At 36.9% G+C, this 21,258-nt stretch overlaps 1 protein-coding gene across 1 annotated transcript in view; it reads right to left on the bottom strand.

Moving 5' to 3' along the window:
- Smp_029360 (amino acid transporter, putative) overlaps positions 1–20,906 on the bottom strand; it is a 26,949-nt gene extending 6,043 nt beyond the window's left edge. The window contains exons 1-9 of the mRNA XM_018791280.1: positions 20,891–20,906; positions 20,122–20,268; positions 19,988–20,078; positions 19,865–19,953; positions 19,719–19,817; positions 19,590–19,674; positions 14,634–14,915; positions 7,010–7,188; positions 1,798–1,982 (exon numbers count right to left, since the gene is read on the bottom strand). Coding sequence (XP_018645556.1) covers positions 1,798–1,982; positions 7,010–7,188; positions 14,634–14,915; positions 19,590–19,674; positions 19,719–19,817; positions 19,865–19,953; positions 19,988–20,078; positions 20,122–20,255 — 1,144 coding nt within the window. The 5' untranslated portion in view covers positions 20,256–20,268; positions 20,891–20,906. The remainder of the gene's footprint in view (positions 1–1,797; positions 1,983–7,009; positions 7,189–14,633; positions 14,916–19,589; positions 19,675–19,718; positions 19,818–19,864; positions 19,954–19,987; positions 20,079–20,121; positions 20,269–20,890) is intronic.
- Positions 20,907–21,258: the final 352 nt, after the last annotated feature.

The raw sequence follows: 21,258 nt of genomic DNA, 5'->3' as shown, positions 1-21,258 counted from the left end.
CGGCCCTTCCTATCTGCCTAGCCCAGCCCGTTAAGTCCAGAACACAAATAACAGCCTCGGCAATATGAATCATTATTTACAAACATACTGGGTTTTTATACAACCAAAGTAATCAATAACCTGATTATAACTCAAGAATCGTATGATAATAAATCAAAGATCAAAATAAAGCTAATGATAAGAGAAACACGAATATGAATAGTTTAGTTACGTAACAATTGTACAATAGGAAATAAGCATAATACATTGGTCGATAAATAGTCCTTAGAGTTACCATTCATAATTCACCAGGGGATATAACACCAGCATATTAGTTTCCCAAAATTATGATATGGTAACCAGAAGTTTCAGTAAATTACCCAAAATAAGTTTATTATGTAACTACTTTTGATTCATACAGTTTGTGTTCGATTAAGTGATCTTATCACTTACTTTTACTTACTTACGCCTGTTACTCCCAATGGAGCATAGGCCGCCGACCAACACAAGTGATCTTACCAGAACGACCAAAAATAAACAAACATATTTCAGTTTAAACGTGTAACAACTAAACCACCACTTTACAGTCTGACATAAATCATACGATCATTATTTACGTGGTAAATTTTATCCATCACATCTGACATCTAGTTAGTATACATTATGATATCCGATATGCAGATGTGAGGGCGAGGATCGGCAAAGCAAGAGCAGCATATTTACAACTGAAAAACATCTGGAACTCAAGACAATTGTCAACCAACACCAAGATCAGAATTTTCAATACAAATGTCAAGACAGTTCTACTGTATGGGGTGGAGAACTACGAAAGACATCATCCAGAAGATACTGGTGTTTATCAACAGTTGTCTACGCAAGATACTTCGGATCCTTTAGCCAGATACTATCAGCAACATTCTACTTTGGGAGACAACAAACCAGATTCTAGTGGAGGAAGAAATCAGGAAGAAGCTCTGGAAGTGGATAGAACACACATTGAAGAAAGCACTCAACTGCGTCACAAGACAAGCCCTCACATGGAATCCTGAAGGTCAAAGGAGAAGTGGAAGACCAAAGAACACATTACGCCGAGAAATGGAGACAGACATGAGAAGAATGAACAACAATTGGATAGAACTAGAAAGGTAGGCCCAGGACAGAGTGGGTTGGAGAATGCTGGTTGGCAGCCTATGCTCCATTGGGAGTAACAGGCGTAAGTAAGTAAGTATGATGTCCGATATTGTTAAGGAATTGTGAATCACAATGAAACAATTGTTCGAAGTTCATTATTCAGATCAAATCAATTTATGATGAAAATAAAACGAACTTTTAACTTCATTACAAGCACTCCATCATAACTAATATCCTAATAATTGTATTTTTACCGCTTTTAATAAAATAACCGTCCAGTGCTTCCAGGTTTTTCCTAGTGGTCTAGCTTCAATTGACTCACGCTTTCAACTATGAAAACAACCTACCAATTCGACATGATTTTTATATTATATGGTTCACCAAATGTTTTGTATAACTTGTATAGAACATTCATGTAGTAAGTTATGTCATTCTACTACTGGTAAATACTATCACTACCTCTGATACACTGACATTTGTTTTAATAATTTCATTGCACAGTGCTGAGATATAATGTGATAACTTGAATCAATGCACAACATTTACCAGGTTCAAGGTTGCTTACGACTAAATAACTGTATGGCAAATGACATCCGAATAGAACAGTCAGTAAAACAAATGAAATTCGAGTTTTCTTTTCTACGAATTAAATACTTCAAATTTCTCATAATTGGAATATTAACTTACATGAGAATATAACCATACCAATTCGCATTAATTTCAAATTAATATATCGTCGACGATCCGATGCATCACGATGACATGTTAATTTCTCCATTAATCGACTGAATATTTGCGCTGGTACATAATATTGTAATAAATAACTGACAAACATTGCTATGATAAACAACGGTTTAACTGGAGCAAACCAACTATAGTAAAAAAACAATGGAAGATATAATGAGAAACAGAACAGTGCATTAACACATCAATAGAATAGCAATATACATATCAAGAAAGATGAATAAAACTACTGAAATCCAAAATGTCAAAATTCAAGATAATTGAGAAAACTAAGATCATCAGGAAGCTCAAAGAATATCGTGATAAGCCGGGTTCGGACGGATCATGTACTGCTCCAACGTCAGACAGATCACTCACTGTTGTAAAGTCACATGGTGGAGAGAAGTGGAAAAGGTAGATAGGCCTATTCCCAGGTGAGTATACTATTTGTTCAGTTACTGTTGAGTCCATGTCCCCGTATAAGTAAGTGCAGACACATCTATACATACTCAGGATTTATGTCCAAATTGATCCGGTTCTGACAGAGCAGCAACTTACGCAGTCTTCTTGTACTCATTGAGCATATATGATTGGATAACTGTCAGAAAGTCTCTACGCTTTCCTGTCACATAAATCGCAAATCAATTGAGATTGGAATTATATCACTGAACCATAATCCAGTGTGGGTTATGGTTAAGCGTTTTCAGAAGACCTAAACGTAATCCGTTCAATCCATAGCTGAGTATATATATACGTTATCTCACACTACAGTAAATTAAATATCACATTGAGTCTCCTACACCGTACGCCACCAAATAATAAATATACATTACCTGATTGACTTGAAAGGACTATACCGATAGGAAATTCAATCGTGTACAACAGCAGCTAAGTTGTTAAGGTGTTAGATCGCCAGCCATTCGACCGCAGGTTCGAACCCTACTTTATCTACTTCACTATAGGCAACCGGGTAGTATCAGCATCCCTCATACTTAAAGCGTAGCTCAAAGCTCAGCACATAAATCTGTAATCGGTGAGTCATTTCCCCTATGAAATTAATCAGGCATTCCGATTTCGTATGCGATTAAATTAAATAATGCAGAGTTCTTGTTACTGATTTGTTTGTAGTGACTATTATGTCAAGCACACACAGGGTTGTTCTAGCTTTTGCATAAAACAATCTATTCATTCTTCTCAAGCCATATTTTGACCTTGTCACTTATTAACCCTGAATTAATTTTGAATACGTATATTTCATACACTCATCGATCCAGACCGATAATCAAAGAAACGAAGTGAAGGAAGCGAAACGAAACAAAACGAAGTGACGCTCAGTGGATATGGCGAGTGAGACAACGCCTTTTGATCAGGCGTGGTTCAATATTTATATTCAGACAAAAATAATTTACAGACACATAATGAATACGGCAAGCGATTAACACATACGATCATATGAAAACAGTCAGGGTTAATAAGCGAATGTGACAAGGTCAGAATGTGGCTTGAGAAAAATGAATAAATTGGTCTGTCCAGAAACTAGAATAACCCTATGTGTGCTTGACATAGTAACAGCCACCACAAGTTGGTGAAGAAATGAAAAATATTTTGTGAACTGCACTCGGACAACCATTAGCTCGCACACTAAAACACTGCTCTATCTACTGTTATTTCGCTAATCGTGAAGTATCACTAACGCATAAGAACATTTTTATTTTATTTAAACACATAAATGTCGGTACAAGGAAGCACCAGATACATATGCGCCACACAAATTTCATTTGATTTGTGTGAGGGCTGTGATACTGCTCAGGTGCCCAAACTGAAAGATGGTTTTTCTAGGGGACCACACCCGGAGCCTTTGACCTGAAGGTTTAGTCCACAAGGCAGTGGAGCATCGTGAGGAGATGCAGTCTCATGGTAGCCGGTCACCAACGATTGATTCATATGCCATTTGTTCTCTCAGGATACTGGAGTCCATGTGCACCATTGGTTTGGAATCAGGGTTTTCCAACTCCCCTAGGTAGAATTCCCGTGTCCATCAACCCGGTTAAAGCGCCGGACATTCGCTTTTCGTCCTCTCGATTTCGTAAACAACGCCCGTGGTGCGAGAAGTCAGTGAGTAGGACTTCCCTGGCAGATGCTGTATACGCATGGCCGTGTGAGAGCATTTCGAGAAGGAGGGTGGCCTCTCCCCACTCTCGACCGTATTAGGGCATTTGGGGGCTAGTTAGAAGTTAGCAGTCCAGTCAATCAACATCTAAGTAATGTACATTCTTTTCGCTGCATTTTGCCAGCAGCCACATCTCTGATTGTACTTATTGTAACATTTACAGAGAAAAGTTGTACACTTTTCAGAAACGCACCTGAATAGACTGTGCGAATAATAGCCGTAATGATATATTACAACAAACAAAATTAGATAACTTGTTGAAATATCTAGATGACAGGAACAAGTAACCCAGATGTCTAAGCAGAGGCCTCCAATAGTTCACTGAATTATTTTACAAGATCATTTATTAATATAAACAAAAATTAAATCAAAGCTTCAATTGACTCATGATTTCAACTATGAAAAAACTGAAATCTCCACAAAACCCCCTTCTGATCTATAATCATATGCTCACTAGTGACTGGCTTCAAGGGATGTTTCCTTGAGTTCTAGTGGGAAGCAGTGACCAGTGGAGTTCAACCAAGTCTGTTGTGAGATATCAACTCACTGATGACAATTGGTGAACGGTTGCTCAACTTGGTGGATCAGTTGAAGTGAGACATTAACACCATCGGATGCCGGCTCAGTGGTCTATCGGTTAAGTGCTCTGGTGCGAGACTGGTAGGTCCTGGGTTCCAATCTCGCGAGGTGGGATCGTGGATGCGCACTGGTGAGGAGTCCCGTAGTAGGACGAAACGGCCGTCCAGTGCTTCCAGGTTTTCCATGGCGATCTAGCTTCAATTGACTCATGATTTCAACTATGAAAAATTATATAATTTATTTTATTACATAGAATTTCTCAGATAAATTATAAATTTATACTGTTTCTATTAATTTTGACTACATTTACTTACATACAAGTTGAATAAACTTTGGAATGTCGACAGATATGGATTAGTACATTATGAATGGTAAGTAGAACAATATTCTAATGGAAATCAGATTAAAAATTACTTCAAAAGAATTTACCGAATAGTATTATGTAATATATTACATAAAGTATGAAACGAATAATTAAAAACAAACAAACATACAAATTGAATATTATAAGTTCAGATCTACTCTTTGAATGAACTCGTTCAATCACTTTTGCAGTGATTATACGTATGAACGGGGTGCTTAATGATAATATTTGATTTTTATTACGACGTTTTTAACCAATAGTATTATAGTGAACGAACACTAAGCTGGGGAAGATCAATTTATTATTTGATGCACAATAACACAGTGGTTTAGTAAAATGTGGAAATCATAAATCAAATGCATCATTTGTACACCTTTGAATTGTCTTTTACAAGCTTTATTGTCCCTTCATTTCTATTGTTATTTTGCTTGCTTTCAGTTTCCTTTTCTTCATTTCAATCTTCTCAACCTTCTGCTTGCAGAGATTTCACTTTCGACTGGAGTTACATATTCCTTATATCTGCAAACATAAGTAGCATACACCACAATACAAGTGTTTATGTAAACAGCAGTTACTTGGTATTATTTGCTTGTATCTTCGCATTGATGTTTAGGAGTGCAATTGATCAGTCTCTTGTTGGCAAATGTGCATCCTATACGAACTGCCTTGATACTGCCTTAAGTCGCAAGCTTTATAAGCAAAGATGGATGGTGACTAACAATGGAATCCAGGACGTGGGTTGCGTCCAATTCGGGGCTCGTCAGCTGGATGTACCTGCTACCAGGACTCAGTAGCTAAGTGAATAACGCGATAGAGTTTGAAACGAATGGCATTGGGTTGGAGTTCCGGAGTGAACACCAACTCTGGGGTACGGGTACATCCAACTGAAGAGTCCCAAATAGGACGAAACGCGAGTCCTGGATTGCACTGTTAACCACCATCCATCTTTGCTGATAAGACTTTGAGCTACATTGTGATACTTACTTCTTCCTTCAATGTTCAAACTGAAATATTTGTGAGATGGGTCTGAATCTGAGACTTACTCTACGAGTTAGAAAACTGAATATTTTGATGATAAAATTCGACGTAATCATTGAAATATCGAACGAACAAGTAAAATAACGATTATCCAATAATATAAGAAGGATAAATGTTAGAACAAGATACAAATTATCAGATCTTGTTAAAATTTAGTGTAATATTTGTGTGATGATAGTCCTAATGTACGGAGGTGAAACGTGGAGAACTACCACAACCATTAACAAAAAGGTACAAGTATTCATAAACAGTTATCTACGCAAGATACTCAATATCCATTGGCCGGATACTACCAGCAACAGCCTTCTGTGGGAGAGAACAAACCAGCTTCCAAATGAAGAGGAAATTAGGAAAAGATGTTGAAAAAGGATGGGACATACATTGAGGAAATCACCAAACTGCATCACGAGGCAAGCCCTAACTTGGAGTCCTGAAGGGAAATGGAAAAGAGGAGGGCCGATGAAATACAGTACGTCGGGAACTAGAAGCAGACATGAAAAGGATGAATAGCAGCTGGAAAGAACTGGAACGGATTTTCCGGGATAGAGTTGAATAGAGAGTGCTGGTGAGCGGCCTATGCTCCTCCATGAGGGTTGACAGGCTAAAGCAAGTAATTTGCATGATATTCGTTTAGCACAAAACATTCAAGATACATTTTGTATTCCCGCCATATTAGCTAAGCTTGGTATTTATTGACTAATCATTAAATATTAGTCAAAATTGTCTATAAATGAGCACGTATTTGATTTAATAAATGGTTATTAGCGTTCTTTATTTGAAGGGTGAACAAAATCCTCATTTGCCACCAATTTTTGTCATCTTCGCTGTGTTGTCCAAATTGCTGTCTTTTACCGTCCCACGTATCAGTTTTTAATTTATCCCAAGAAGAGAATAGGAGAGCACTTCATTTCACAAAACCGCTAACCGAGTAATGTAAGTTTTATGTGAAACGACATATTACATACAATAGGAATGAAATATATGAGATCACCATCACCTTCAGTCAGTAAACAACTTAAACTTACTAAGGCACTTGAGGTATATTTAACGTAATACTTCCTTCAGATTCTTCACCAAATTTTAAAAATCCATAAAATCCAACAGCTACATTCATACAGATAACAATAATCATGCCAGTAGTTAAAACACCAAATGGTAAACCATATCTAGTAGGATCAATCATTTTACTTTGAAGAGGTAATACCTAAATTTGAGTAAAAATTAATAACATAACATAATGTGCAATAGCAAACTACACTACCTTTTTTATTAAAGACGGTAACAGTGGAATTCAACACATGTACATCGTGGACTATTTTCAGATGATGGGAGTGGATGGAAAGGTGGACAAGTGATTAGTCTGTGGCAGTTCACTGGTTTGAAAGAAGGCTATATAGGACTAAGATATGTCTATCTATTACAACTCCACAGTTGGGGTCGTAAAAAAATTGCGTAACTTACTGGTTCGTTACACCAGTGGAGAACCTGCAACAGTTTTCTTAATGAGAGAGGAACTTCCTGAAATGAATGTTCTTTTACCTAAACTCTATACCCTATTATATATTACTGTTATTTACTTAAATGTACTCCCTTTTTCCCTTATATTTCTGCATAATTTCACCTTATTTCTGTAGCACATACATTTTTAGCGCTCATTTTAACCAGAATGAATACGCAATTATAGCAGCTCACATACAATTGAGTTTGTTTACATCCAATTTGGCTAAGCCCTTTTCTTAACTTATTTAACGGACAGTCATTCATACAATAACAACCTATCTATACTGCTGTACTTTTATTATGTACGCTTGAGCATTGCTTACTGCCTACGCATGTATTCATTCTGATAGCCTTACTATTAATCGCTTAATGGATTCAATGATTCATGCATTTCCATCTGTATATATATGTACATCTTAATCCTGTTTATTGCTCCGTACTGCGCTACACCGTACTGTACACGCTTACTCGCTCATTCGGCTCTCACGCTCACTCGCCTGCTTTACGGCACTGATCTTTCATGCTTGCTTAACGTGCCTGTAATATTGGATATCTGTGTGTGGCCCAATAATAAACGCAATCAACCCTTCGTCTTCGCCTTCTGATTTATACACCGTCGGAACGTTGACGAGTAACGGTTATCAGGACGAACAATATACGAAGTTTAGGGATAATATCGAATATCGGCCACCACACAATAAATAAAAACATAAAATAAATTATTGTTTAGGGGCTAGTGATATCATTCAGTTTCTGAAACAAAAGTGTAAACAGAACGAAGAACCGACTTGCTATTAATAAGTTGAAAGCCAAGTGTTACTGCTTAATAATCATCACTAACCTATCACTTACCACATCAATCAGGCACATACTTAGTGACCTAATGAATTATGTTGCCTGAAATGAGTATAGATTTGAACTAGTTTGAGGTCTAAAACAGAATTTAACTCGAATTTGATTGATATGCTTCCGACTTAAATTCCAGTAAATTTTTAATACATCATCAGATGACTGATCATTCTCTTTGAGAGTGCTTTTACCGACTATCTGAACGATAGTAATAATAACACTCTATACCAGTCCCAAAAAACTGATTTTTCCATTAACAACAATTAAACCTGTTAATGATTAAACACAACACTTTAATAAGGACCATTAAAAAGGTGTTTTATGTGAGAAACTATTACCAAAGTTGCACTTACAAAATATGTGTTTCTTGCGCATAGTTTAAACAAAAACAAAAGCTATATACTGAACAAAGTACAAACCATTTAAAATATTTTATATTTTGGCTAATAAAGGTGTATACAATATATATGTTTGTTCAATTTGAGACTCGTTAACTGGATGTATCTGCCAAATCTGTGTCCACAGAGAATAGAGCCCAGTACCCTACGCTTCGAACGTCAGAGTGTTATCCACTAATTAGTTAAGCTCATAGTTGAAAGCGTGAGTCAATTGAAGCTAGACCACCATGGAAAACCTGGAAGCACTGGACGGCCGTTTCGTCCTATTATGGGACTCCTCATCAGTGCGAATCCACGATCCCGTACTCGCGAGATTCGAACACAGGACCTACCAGTCTCGCACCAAAGCACTTAACCGATAGACCACTGAGCCGGCATCCAATGGTGTTAGTGTCTCACTTCAACTGATCCACCAAGTTGAGCAACCGTTCACCAATTGTCTTCAGTGAGTTGATATCTGACAACAGACGTGGTTTGAACTCCACTGGTCACTGCTTTTCACTAGAACTCCTGGATTTACCTCTCGAAGTCAGTCACTAGTGATCATACGATTATTATTATTATAAACAGGGGTTTTGTGAAGATTTAGTATTTTCATAGTTAAGCTCAATCAACTAAATGGTATGTCTAGTCATCAACAGAATTTCACATTAAGTTCCTCAGTGAAAGAGTTTATATGCCAACAGGAAATTACCACATTCAAGTATTCAGTATCAATAATGAAAAATACAAACCCATACAAATAATAAAACCATATGTCACTAATTAAATATACCTCTTAACTAACTACTTAAGTCAGGTAATATATTATAACAACAAAAAAATAATGTGGCAGCTGGAACAAAATGGTTATTCAATCTTTTTATAACCATTCAGAGAAACTGCATAACAATTTCGGAAATATGAATTTTGATGCTTTCTTTAATTAATTTCCTCTCTCTCTCTCTCTCTATATATATATATATATATATATATATAATAAAATATTTTTTGGGGAGAACTAAAATGTATGAACGAACAAATAGGATTTAAGTACACGATTCATAGGATTTATAGCTTATGCTATTTTGCGATGAGAATCTAACTTCCAATTATAATACATCATACTGATATGTATCTGTTGTATCCCGAAGAGAATTGTGAATGGTAACTTTTAAGGACTATTTATGGACCAATGTAATATGTATATTTTCTATTGTATAATTGTTAAGTAATTAACCTAATCATATTCGTGTTCCTCTTATCATTAGCTTTATTTTGACCTTTGAACTATTATAATATGATTCTTGAGTAATCATCAGTTTATTGATTACTATTCACAGCCACATTTGGCTAAATATTGTACAAATGTTATTTTCTATTTTATGGTACGATATGCTCTGTTTGGTTGGTATATAAACCCAGTATGTTTGTGAATAACGATTCATATTTCAGAGGCTGTTATTGGTGTTTTGGACGCAACTGGCTGGGCTAGGCAGAAAGCAGGACCGATACGTACTCTATACTGCTCATACGGGTTTCGTATGTCACTGGTCCGATCGATAATTCACTGTTCTCTAATTCGCGATCTTATCACGATGAGCATTAACAGGGCATCCACTCGGCCACAAGATATAACAGTATCCCTACTTTAACCCGAGTAAGTGTTTAAAGTTTCCTAAAACCATTTAGGAATCGTCTAAAGATCGTCTATAAATTATAATCTTGCCAATATTTTGCCGGTTCGGAAATTTGCAGAGTATTTCATAAAAAAAAAACAAGAAATAATCTCAGCAAACAATTGTTTCCGATAACTTCATCATTATCAGTCTCTACAGTCTTATAAATCCATTGGTACTGTAATACAAAGGTCAAATTAAGGCATTAATAAACAAATGAATGAGACAGTGGTATATGTTAGACTAATGACATTTTGACCAAGGTCTGATAACTTCTAAAGTATGTCGTTCGTAAATATGAAAGGTCTCTTACGAAAAGGATAGAAAAAACATTGTAAGGTATCGAATTTTAATCAATATACCACAATAAATCATACGAATGTTATGAATACCACCAGAGATGTTTATGTCGGGTTAATTGAGCTAATAATAATAATAATAATAATAATAATAATAATAATAACGATAATAATAAATAAACCGTTGGATACTGGCTCAGTGGGCTATCGGTTATGTGCTCTGGCGCGAGAGTGATAGGTCCTGGGTTCGAATCTCGCTCGCGAGGCGGGATCGTGGATGGGCACTCCTGAGGAGTCCCACGATAGGACGAAACGGCCGTCTAGTGCTTGCAGGTTTTCCATGGTGGTCTAGCTTCAATTGACTCACGCTTTCAACTATGAAAACATTAAATCTCCCTTCTGATAATAATAATAATAATAAATAGTAATAAGTAAATAACAATAATAAATAGTAATAAGCAAATAATAATAATAATAAAGTTATGTGAAGATAACATGTCATAAGAGAAATTCTGTTAGGCAAAGTCTGATAAGAAATCTATATGAATTAAGGAAGATGAATACAAATTATGGATGGAGAAGGATAGAGATAAACATAAAAAGCGAATAGGGGTGGATATGAGTTGATAAAAATCTAGCTTATTTATGAGGTAAATTAATTACGGGCTACAAAAGCAGAAGCTGAATACACATCTCTTGGACACACAAGTCCGGTTTACTGAAGTTGATTTCGATGGCTTTATCTGTGTAGAGGAGGCGTAATCTGGAGGTTGACTGTTCGGAACTAGACACAAACCAATTGACCAGTTTTCTGTCCCACGTTTTCTTTCCCAAGTGGGAAAGGAAAGCGCTATAAATAGACTCCAAAAACTATTTGTCAAAACCTTAAAATAGGATAAAGGTCAACACTGTGTTTGAGAAAATCTTTTCGCCTAACACCTGATTTCGAAGGAGAAATAACGGGTGACAGCTTAATAAACCGACTTGGAAGATTTACTGAAAAGATATTTGATGCTGGCATGTTGCACATTACCTTTTAAACCAAACTAGTACTTTAACAATATGTCAAGAATAAGATACTGATGATAAGCACTTTGATGTCTGGATGACAATTTAACAGTTCCAGTGGAGCTACCTAATATATCCTCTCACGCCTGTGAAAATGCACCCATATGGTTGGGTTAATATTTAATTTTATTTATTTAAACACATAAATATTTGTACAAGGAAGTACCAGATACATATGCGCCACACAAATCTCACTCGATTTGTGTGAGGGCTATGATACTGATACAAGTGGTTTTCTTAGGCGGCCACACCCGGAGCCTTTGACCCAAAGGTCTGATCTACAAGGCAGTAAAGCATCGTGAGGAGATGCAGTCCCATAGTAATCGGTGACCAACGATTGATTCATACGCTATTTGTTCTCTCAGGATACTGGAGCCCATGTATACCATTGATTTGGAATCAGGGTTTTCCAACTCCCCTAGGTGGATCCTCCACATCCACCAACCCGGTTAAAGCGCCAGACATTAGCTTTTCGTCCTCTCAATTTCGTAAACAACACCCCCGCCACGAGAAGGCAGTGAGTAGGACTTCCCTAACAGAGGCTATATACGCGTGACCATGTGGGAGCATTTCGAGAGGGAGAGCGGACTCTCCCCACTCTCGGCCGTACCAGGGCATTTGGGGGCGGTTGAGTTAACAAGCCACTTATTTTTGCACATTTTGCGTATACATATCAGTAGTTGATATAGAATGACCTGAACTGGACGATATTAAACGTTAATTAATCGATAACACTATATATATACACCCAATATACCATATCAAACGATTAAACTAATCTATAAAACGAATGTAACAAACTTTAACTGAACTACGTAATTACACCATCTTAACAACCGTTAATCAGTCACAATTATAAAAAAACTTCGGTTACTACTTGTTTTAACCATGTAAATAAGCCGAGAACACATGCAAACTTTTATAGGGAGTATACTTGTAAACAAGAAATACTCCACGACCTACAAATTACAGATTCAAATATCTTAACAGACTTTGAAAAAAACATATAAGTCCAGTCAATTATCATCACATGACATTGTAATTTAATTGAGACATATGTGCATCAATCAAAATGTTAAACACTACATTGTAGTTTTTACAATTGATGTATAGTAAAAAGTTGTATGGGTATATAAATCTGGTTAGATTTCAACTGTTTAAAAACAAAGAGAATAAACATAGTACTATCGATTAAAAATCGTAAAATAACGAATGATGTTATGAATAGTTAAGTAAATGACGCTTAATACATGGCTTGACAATAAGCTGAAACAAGTGAGTTAATAAATGTATAAACTAACGCATAAAAGGTCTAACCACTTAACTTTAGTGGTTAATCAAGCCCGAGACCGGAAGATCGTGGATTCGATCCAAAGTGGGATCGCGCATGTACATACTAGGACGAAACAGCTGCCTAATGCTTTCCAATTTTCAATAGTTTCTTAGAGCAATCCATGATGTAAACTACAAAATGTAAGTCTTCGTTGGGATTTAGATTACTGTTCAATAACAAGGATAAGATGGAGTCCATGAAAGCTTTAATAGGTACGTAAAAAATAACAGAATTTCTCAAATATGTAATGATAGTTTATTGTATAATCTAGTGTAGAAATTAATGGAGTCTGTGAAGTTGGAACAGTTGGTTTACACCGGATCACCAATCAATCAATCAGATAAGATCGAGATAAAGTCTGTCAAACCAAACAGCAAGGACAAACTGGATCACAGCATAAAATAAATCGAAAGCCTTTATCACTAGACGTATGATATCATATCATATCCGTCAAGTCCTGTGGCTAAAAGCTTGATTAGATAGATAAATAGATGGCATCACTCCAGGAATTCTATAACAACTTACGAATATTTGTTAAAAATATATGGCTTTTTGATTGCTACTTGTTTGTAGGAAAATAAGCTAAATTTATTTACCATGTACGAGTTTATATATTAAGGCTTCTAACCATGTTTACGATGGTGAGGTACATTGATACTACCTGGTTAATTAAGCAGTAGGCAGAGTGAGGTACAAAATCGCGGCACGCTGTTTGAAGTTCAAGCGCCACCAAGATATATGGATGGTCATAGATCAGAAACACTTATTTTTAGACCTAACATTCCCGTATTAAGAAGGAAGGAATCGAGTGAAGAAATTTCTTTTCAATTTGTTCCTTCTTTATTTACCAAAAGTCAAAATGGGAATTTTCACTACATTCCCATGTTACAAGACAAAAATAATCGTTTCTAAAAACCATTTTCTTGTGTCAATGTCTTGAATGGTAAAGCAATATTTATCTCATTGACAATTCCATTTCGATATGTTTCTATTATCAATTTACAGTTACAACGCAAATATCACTGTAATACAACAATCCATATTGTAAAAACACTTAAACTACATTATAATAATCTAAAAAAGTTATACCATTTAACGTAAAATTATGAACATCACATTTCTTGTCAAAATGAAAAAAGTAGTCCGTAAAAGTTGCTTATGTGAGAAAAAAACACCTTTTGTTGATATATAAAGACAATTGAACGTCATTTTTTCTTTTCCAAGTAATCAATTACAAGTCTCATATGCTTAGCCTTGAGCCACGCTGGTTATTTAAAAGCTAGTGTTGCTATCCAGTTGTGTTTAAACAACAAGATGTAACATGAGGTTCGAGGTTGCGGCCTGTCGATTGAATACTAAATCTTCTAACTATTGAAGTCATCAAGTCAATGACTCAATATCTTTTACGACCAAATTTTTCTGTTCAAAATAGCTTTTACACACTTCACAATCGCCAGTAATACCAAAATCCACAGACATATGTATACATACGGAGATAAAACTTAAGTATACAATGTTATTAAAGAAATATAACTTTTACTTACCAGACTAATTCCTTCAAATGAAAACATGACAATACTAAATGCAATTAGTAGACCATTGAAATTGGTGATAGCTGGAAATTCATATATTGAATGCAATCCAGATGTGAATAAATAGACGAATATTAATATCATACCAATTGCAGTACATACATTAGCCAAACCGGATAAATAGGTGACTACACGCATACTACTTTTAAAATTCATTAGAATTAATATTAGACAAACAATAAATCCCACTAGATACACATTGAGAGTTAGATATGGAAAGAAGGACACTAAAAACTGCAGAAAACAAGATGGGAAAAAGGTATTACTATAACATATGGCACATCCTATTTATTTAAGATAATATATAACACACTACCGCTCTTTAACACGAAACCATCATAAACTGATATCTAAGGAACTAGGAGTATTTACGTAAACTGTAAATTATTTACAGGTTTACGTACTCTGCGTCGTACTTCACGTGAAGTGGCTAATGATACTGATTAGCTGAGCAAACCGAAATAGGTGAGAAAGCTTTCGAACCTGTGACGCATTGGTTGGAAGATTAGTGTGTTAACCACTAAGTCACGAACTCATTTACTATAAACTCAACAGATAGTTTGTAGAGACAATATTAGTTTGGAGGAAGTAAAACGCGTAAAGAAACAGACATACGAGGGACTAATAAGCTATTCATCCAGTGGATAGAAAGGATGTATCTTGTGACTGATAGCGTATCAAGAAATATCATCGATGTTTGACCGTGTTTATGCGGCTGCTTAATTTCATTAGGAATAATGAATTCGGGATTATATGTTGAATAATTAATTAAATATTTATTTTGGAGTAATATTTATTGTTTCACTATAAAACATCAGGCTATTCTCGGGTTGTATTATGCAAGCTTTTTATATTATTGGAGTATTTAAATGCTACATAGTATCTGACACTTGTAGAACATCGGTAAACAAGCAAGGTAGTATATTCAAATTGTTCAAATGTTCTGTATCGACCCATAGTTTTAGCTTTATGTACTTACTTCACGGTTGTATAACTTATGAACCAGGTCCGTATGTGAATGGATCCACAAAAAATATACAACTCTATTTAGCCTACATTTTAATTTTACTACATAAAAGAATGACTAATTACTGAAATATGTTCTGCTTAGATTACATTTTAAATCCAGTCCTGTATTCAGTAGATAATATTCTTGCCTAAAATATTTGGTAGGAGAAATTCAACCACAACTGAGACCATGAGGTGGGGTCAGGTTTACAAACCAGAAATGATAAATGATAGCATATTAATTAGGGTATTTGTTTCTTGGGGTCAAAAGCATGTCAGACAGATCAGTTGGAGAGCAATCGGACAAAATTGGATTACTCTAAACTTGTGGATGAGGTCTTCTGATCAAATACACGGGGTGACGTATCAGCATGAGCTTTTCACGAACGAATGGTACGTAGGACGCTTCCTTTACACAAATAAGAATGATTAGAAAAATTAGATCTTCGGAGCGGAAAACCCACGTTCCTCAAGGATCACTAGTATTGAAGATAATAACTAGTAATGAAGAGCTGACACTGAAAAATAGATACACGGTTCTCTAAAAACGGACCTGATGAAATTTAAGTGATCTTAGCTACAATGTTGGATGGATCGTTAACACTAACCACTTTTCAAGTTGTGAAGCGAGTGGGAGAAATGTATTTGTGGCAGTTTAATCTATAAAGAATTGACATTCATTTCATTTAATGTTTTCTACTCTTTCTATATACAGCCCCATCCCTTTGTTACTATTTCATCGTTCAATATTTGTTAACAATCGGGACTGACAAAATTCAATCCTTCGTTTTTGAGGACCCTAATCTAAAATAATGTTAGAATGTTTGGTGTTTAGATAATACACTAAATCAACGACCTTCATTTAGGGTATAAGTATATCTGTTAACTTCGTGTAAGGAACGTGACAAACTCTAGATGGTTGCAGATAGTGTTTGTGGCCTCCTTTATTTAAGTATAGGATTGAATTTGAAACAGGCATTAGATAGTTTTAATTTAAAACAGGACTTATTAAAATAACTCGAGATTAGTAGCGACTCTCGTCAATAAAATAAGGGCCAAAGATGAAACTACATAGCAACCTAATTGAGTATTCATTATCGGTTTAGACATTACAGTGAGCTGTTCTCTGGATCGACTAGGTTAAATGATCTGGGTCGATGCTGTTCACAATGCACACTTTTATTCTATTTTTTAGTCCTGACTAACGTAACACGCTTCAAATTATGGATTGATTTCCCGTACGAAAATTCACTAACTTGGAGTCAGCAGATGACTAAGGTCTGTTCAATGAGGACGTTGATATGAATAATTATATTTTGAAGTCCCGATCGTTGCTGCTACCTTGACGTGGTGGTCGGGCTTGCCTATCGTGATGAAGCAATCGAGCTATGCTGGCTAGAACAATCGTTCCTCGAGGTCCTACCATGCCAGACAGGTCGGTTGAAGAGCGGTGAGACTAAAAGCAGCAAACACAAGGTCCGAAGGCGAAGTCGTACTGCTGACTGTACAGAGGTGTGACAGCAGTAAGGTGTTTCCTTCAGACAACCAGCATGACAGCGATGCTGCCTTCCCACAAGGAGGGGTGGGGTTAGAAAAGGTCGACCCTAAAAATGCACACCTCGCCTTATCCCACGGATATCCGTCTCCGGCGGTAAGGTTTTTTTGAAGAACGGAGCTAACACAAAAACTACCCACAAAAAGGTCGTGTGTGACCGACCTCAAGCAGTTGTCCCTTGGGCACTGCGGTCACGCTCTCAGGTCATTAAGACCACTTCTAACCCAATTTCCTTTTCAGGTACCTCTAGAAGAACCCTTCCACGGTGTGGGCAACCGGGAAGTGATAACTGCCCTCATACCTCTAACAACACTCAAGACCACTGTATTCATAATCAATCTCCTTCTTCACTTCCTACTATTCCTTCTACCTTGACTTTCAACACTAAACTTCCTCTCTCGGTTTCCTCCTCAAGTGTCACCATGGCCAACGATTCTAGTGCGCGAAACGCTGTCCCAGGTCTACTAAAACCTCGCTCCAAACTACACATTGGAGCCTTCAACGTACGTACCCTACATCAAATCGGTCAACACGCCTCCTTAGCTAAAACTCTAGAATCTCGTACCATTGATGTATGCTGTGTCTCCGAAACACGCATACAGGATCCCAGTGTGGTCATTCACTTGACCTCACCTCGCCAAAATAGACAGCCGACGAAATACACCCTCCGTGTATCTGGCGCCCCGTTGGCTAGTTCTCGCGGACTTGCAGGTGTAGGCATAGCACTAAGTACAAGGGCAGAACAGGCACTACTAGAATGGATCCCCGTTAACAGTCGCCTGTGTGCTGTCCGGCTAAATGGCTCCGTAAGAACTCGGAAGGATAGGGACACACGTCGTTGCCTTTTCGTCGTTTCTGCCTACGCTCCCACTGACTGCAGCCATGATGAAGTAAAAGATGACTTTTACAGAAAACTCTCTGAGCTTCTTCAGAAAGCTAAGCGCTCAGACATAGTAGTCGTAGCGGGTGACTTTAATGCCCAGGTAGGCAGCTTAAATCAAACAGAAAGACATTTAGGTGGGTGTTTTAGTATTCCGGCTCAACGAACCGATAATGGTGATCGTCTGTTGCAACTATGCTCAGACAATCGTTTATTTTTAGCAAGCACTAATTTTAAACATAAGGAGAGACATCGTTTAACATGGCGACCACCTGCACCAAACCAACGATGGACTCAAATAGACCATATTGTCATCAGTCATCGTTGGAGAGGCTCAATAGAAGATTGTCGCTCGTATTGGAATACTTGTTTAGACTCTGATCACGCTTTAATACGAGCGCGCATTTGTCTGCGCCTCAATGGACGCAGGAAAATTACACTAAGAAGACCCATTAGGATTGAACTGGAGGACGAGAAAGCCAAATGCGAATTCCAGAAACAACTGAGTTCACATCTAGGCAGTTCTGTAAACGAGACTGACCCAGATGCTGCTTGGAAAGACATACGAACAGCTGTGGAAACAGCAGTCACATCTATTAGTCATTTAAACCATAGGGCTCCAAAAAACCAGTGGATTTCCTCTAAGTCTATTTCACTGATGGATTCGCGTAAACTCATCCCATCAGGCTCTGAACACGACGAAGAGCGTAAAGAAATTAGATCTAGGTTAACCAAAAGTCTAAGGAACGATCGTGAGCAGTGGTGGGCAACGAAAGCAAAAGAGATGGAAAAGGCAGCGGCTGTAGGCAACACCAGGCAACTATTCAGACTAATAAAAGAAACCGGAATTAAGAAGTCAAGTGTAAGTGAGACAATCTCGGAAAAAGACGGAACCCTTATCTGCTCTCAACCTAAACGTTTAGAACGATGGGCGGAACACTTTAAGGAGTAGTTTAGCTGGCCTTCAGCTACTGCACAACTACCCACTATTCCTAGAAAACCTGAATGGAACATTGAAGTAGGCCCCCCGACCCTACTTGAAGTTCAAAAGGCTATAGGTAATCTGAAACGAGGAAGAGCAGCTGGTCCTGATGGATTGGCCCCAGAGGTCTTTAAATATGGTGGTCCAATTTTAGCGATTAGGTTGACTAATATTCTGGCTAAAATCTGGGAGACGGATGTAATCCCATCCGACTGGTCACAATCACTGATTGTCCCAATATATAAAAAGGGGTCAAAATCATCCTGCGGTAACCATAGAGGGATTAGTCGTATTGCGAGATATGACTTTAGTCTACATTTGCGCTTCCCTAACTTACTATCATTGTTCATATGTGAACTGTGGCTAATGACTAGCGTATATTTGCTAAGTTTCGCTTTACTTTCGTTAATATAAGGTATATATCAGTTCACAGTTGAATGAAAAGAATGAAATTGATGTAAAAAGCGCATTTAATAAACCTACGTATCTAATATTTTCCGTAATAAATAGGGTGTAAACACAACAAGTCCCAACTTGTGTCAAAATTAGAAATCCATTGACCGTATGTCTAAAATGAATCGAGTTTGACAGAACTAATGATCAGAAACATACTTTAACTTTCCCTTGAGCTTTCTTAATCTTTCTGGACCATATTTGAGCACTAAAAATGCAGTCTCCGCATAATCCATCTTCGATCTATCCCAATTATGTCTGTAATATAATTTCAAAATAAATAAATGTGATTCCTGACCACATACCTTTGCTGAACTGCATTCGCAGTTCTCAAAAGAACATGCATTAAGTAAGTCGACAAAATCCCGGATGCTATGATCATAGTAAACCCAGTCTTGAAAATAAGAAAAATAAAAATAGAAATTTACCCACAGACCAGCATATCTTATAACAACTGGCATAGAAAGTATCCCAGTGCCAATATTACCCTTGATTAAACTCATAAGTGCCTGATATTCACTGCATAAAGGTCAGCGTAATGTGAGTTATTATTTAAGATCACTTTATTTTCTTTCCCATTGTATGGGGATTTCGTGGTTGATTAGCATGGTCGTCATTTTGAAATGTAGTGGACTGAACATCTCCGTTGGTACTCGATTCGTGATCAGCGGTCTTACAATCAGCGGTCATTTTCATGTAGCCTAAATACCTGAAATTAGTAAGTAACGTATGATCAGTAAAACTTTAAACTAACAGTAAAAATAATATCGTTTTGTACAGGTAACTAGTGTTATCCGTCCATACAGGTAACATTGTTACCTGTAAAAATTCGGTGAAAGCAAAACATGTTGCTTATATCAGAAGGTAAGGGGATCAAGTTGTTGTTCTAAGTTTCCCTACCAGTAGATTCTTCATAATGGAGTATAAAACCACTTCTGATACTTGTAGCACCCCTAAACAAGAGCACTATCTATCACTACACCACACACACTGCGCTTTGGTTGTTTTCGTATATGAGATCATTGCCAAAATTTTGGCAATTTTGACCATTAATGGTCAAAACGTTTCGAGCTATCATGTGAATGGTGCCTCATTCTCTGGACCATTGATATTATCAGCATTGAAATTATAATTGAGATGCTAGTTAGTTAAACAGTGTGTGAGAGCAGATGGATGAGACTATTTATTATAATTTATCATAACATAAGTCCATATCCTTACAACTTGTAGCATACGAAGAAAGATCTACTTTGGGATTATCGCTTGGTAATTTCAAAACGACTATAAATATTATCAAACAGTCAGTATCTGATAACCATCCCATAACCAACTTTGCGACATATGCACCGCAACCTGACCTTCAACTGACCTTGGGGACGTATTACGCCTTAGCACTATGAATCACACGATGTAAAAACAATATTGACATTTTAACTTCTTTTCAGCCGGATACTGGTAGATAAAATAGCTTTTGCGTTTATTTTGATCAAGAATGTAGTGAACTTGACCCCAAGTAATTATTCGAGGGGAAGGAATTTTCCTTTATCGTTAAAGCTGATTAGTCACAAGTAAAACATGCGCATTGCAATCTCGAACCTATAGCATCAAAGCCATAACTTGATTCCAAGATAAATTTCCATACGTATACAGGATCATGGTGCTTGCCTTACGAGATATTTATATGAACATCTAGCTATCG

Source organism: Schistosoma mansoni, assembly GCF_000237925.1.
Source record: "Schistosoma mansoni, WGS project CABG00000000 data, chromosome 3 unplaced supercontig 0124, strain Puerto Rico, whole genome shotgun sequence".
Classification (NCBI taxonomy): Eukaryota; Metazoa; Platyhelminthes; class Trematoda; order Strigeidida; family Schistosomatidae; genus Schistosoma; species Schistosoma mansoni.
The sequence above is the reverse complement of the archived record's forward strand: the minus strand, read 5'-3'. Positions and strand labels throughout refer to the sequence as shown.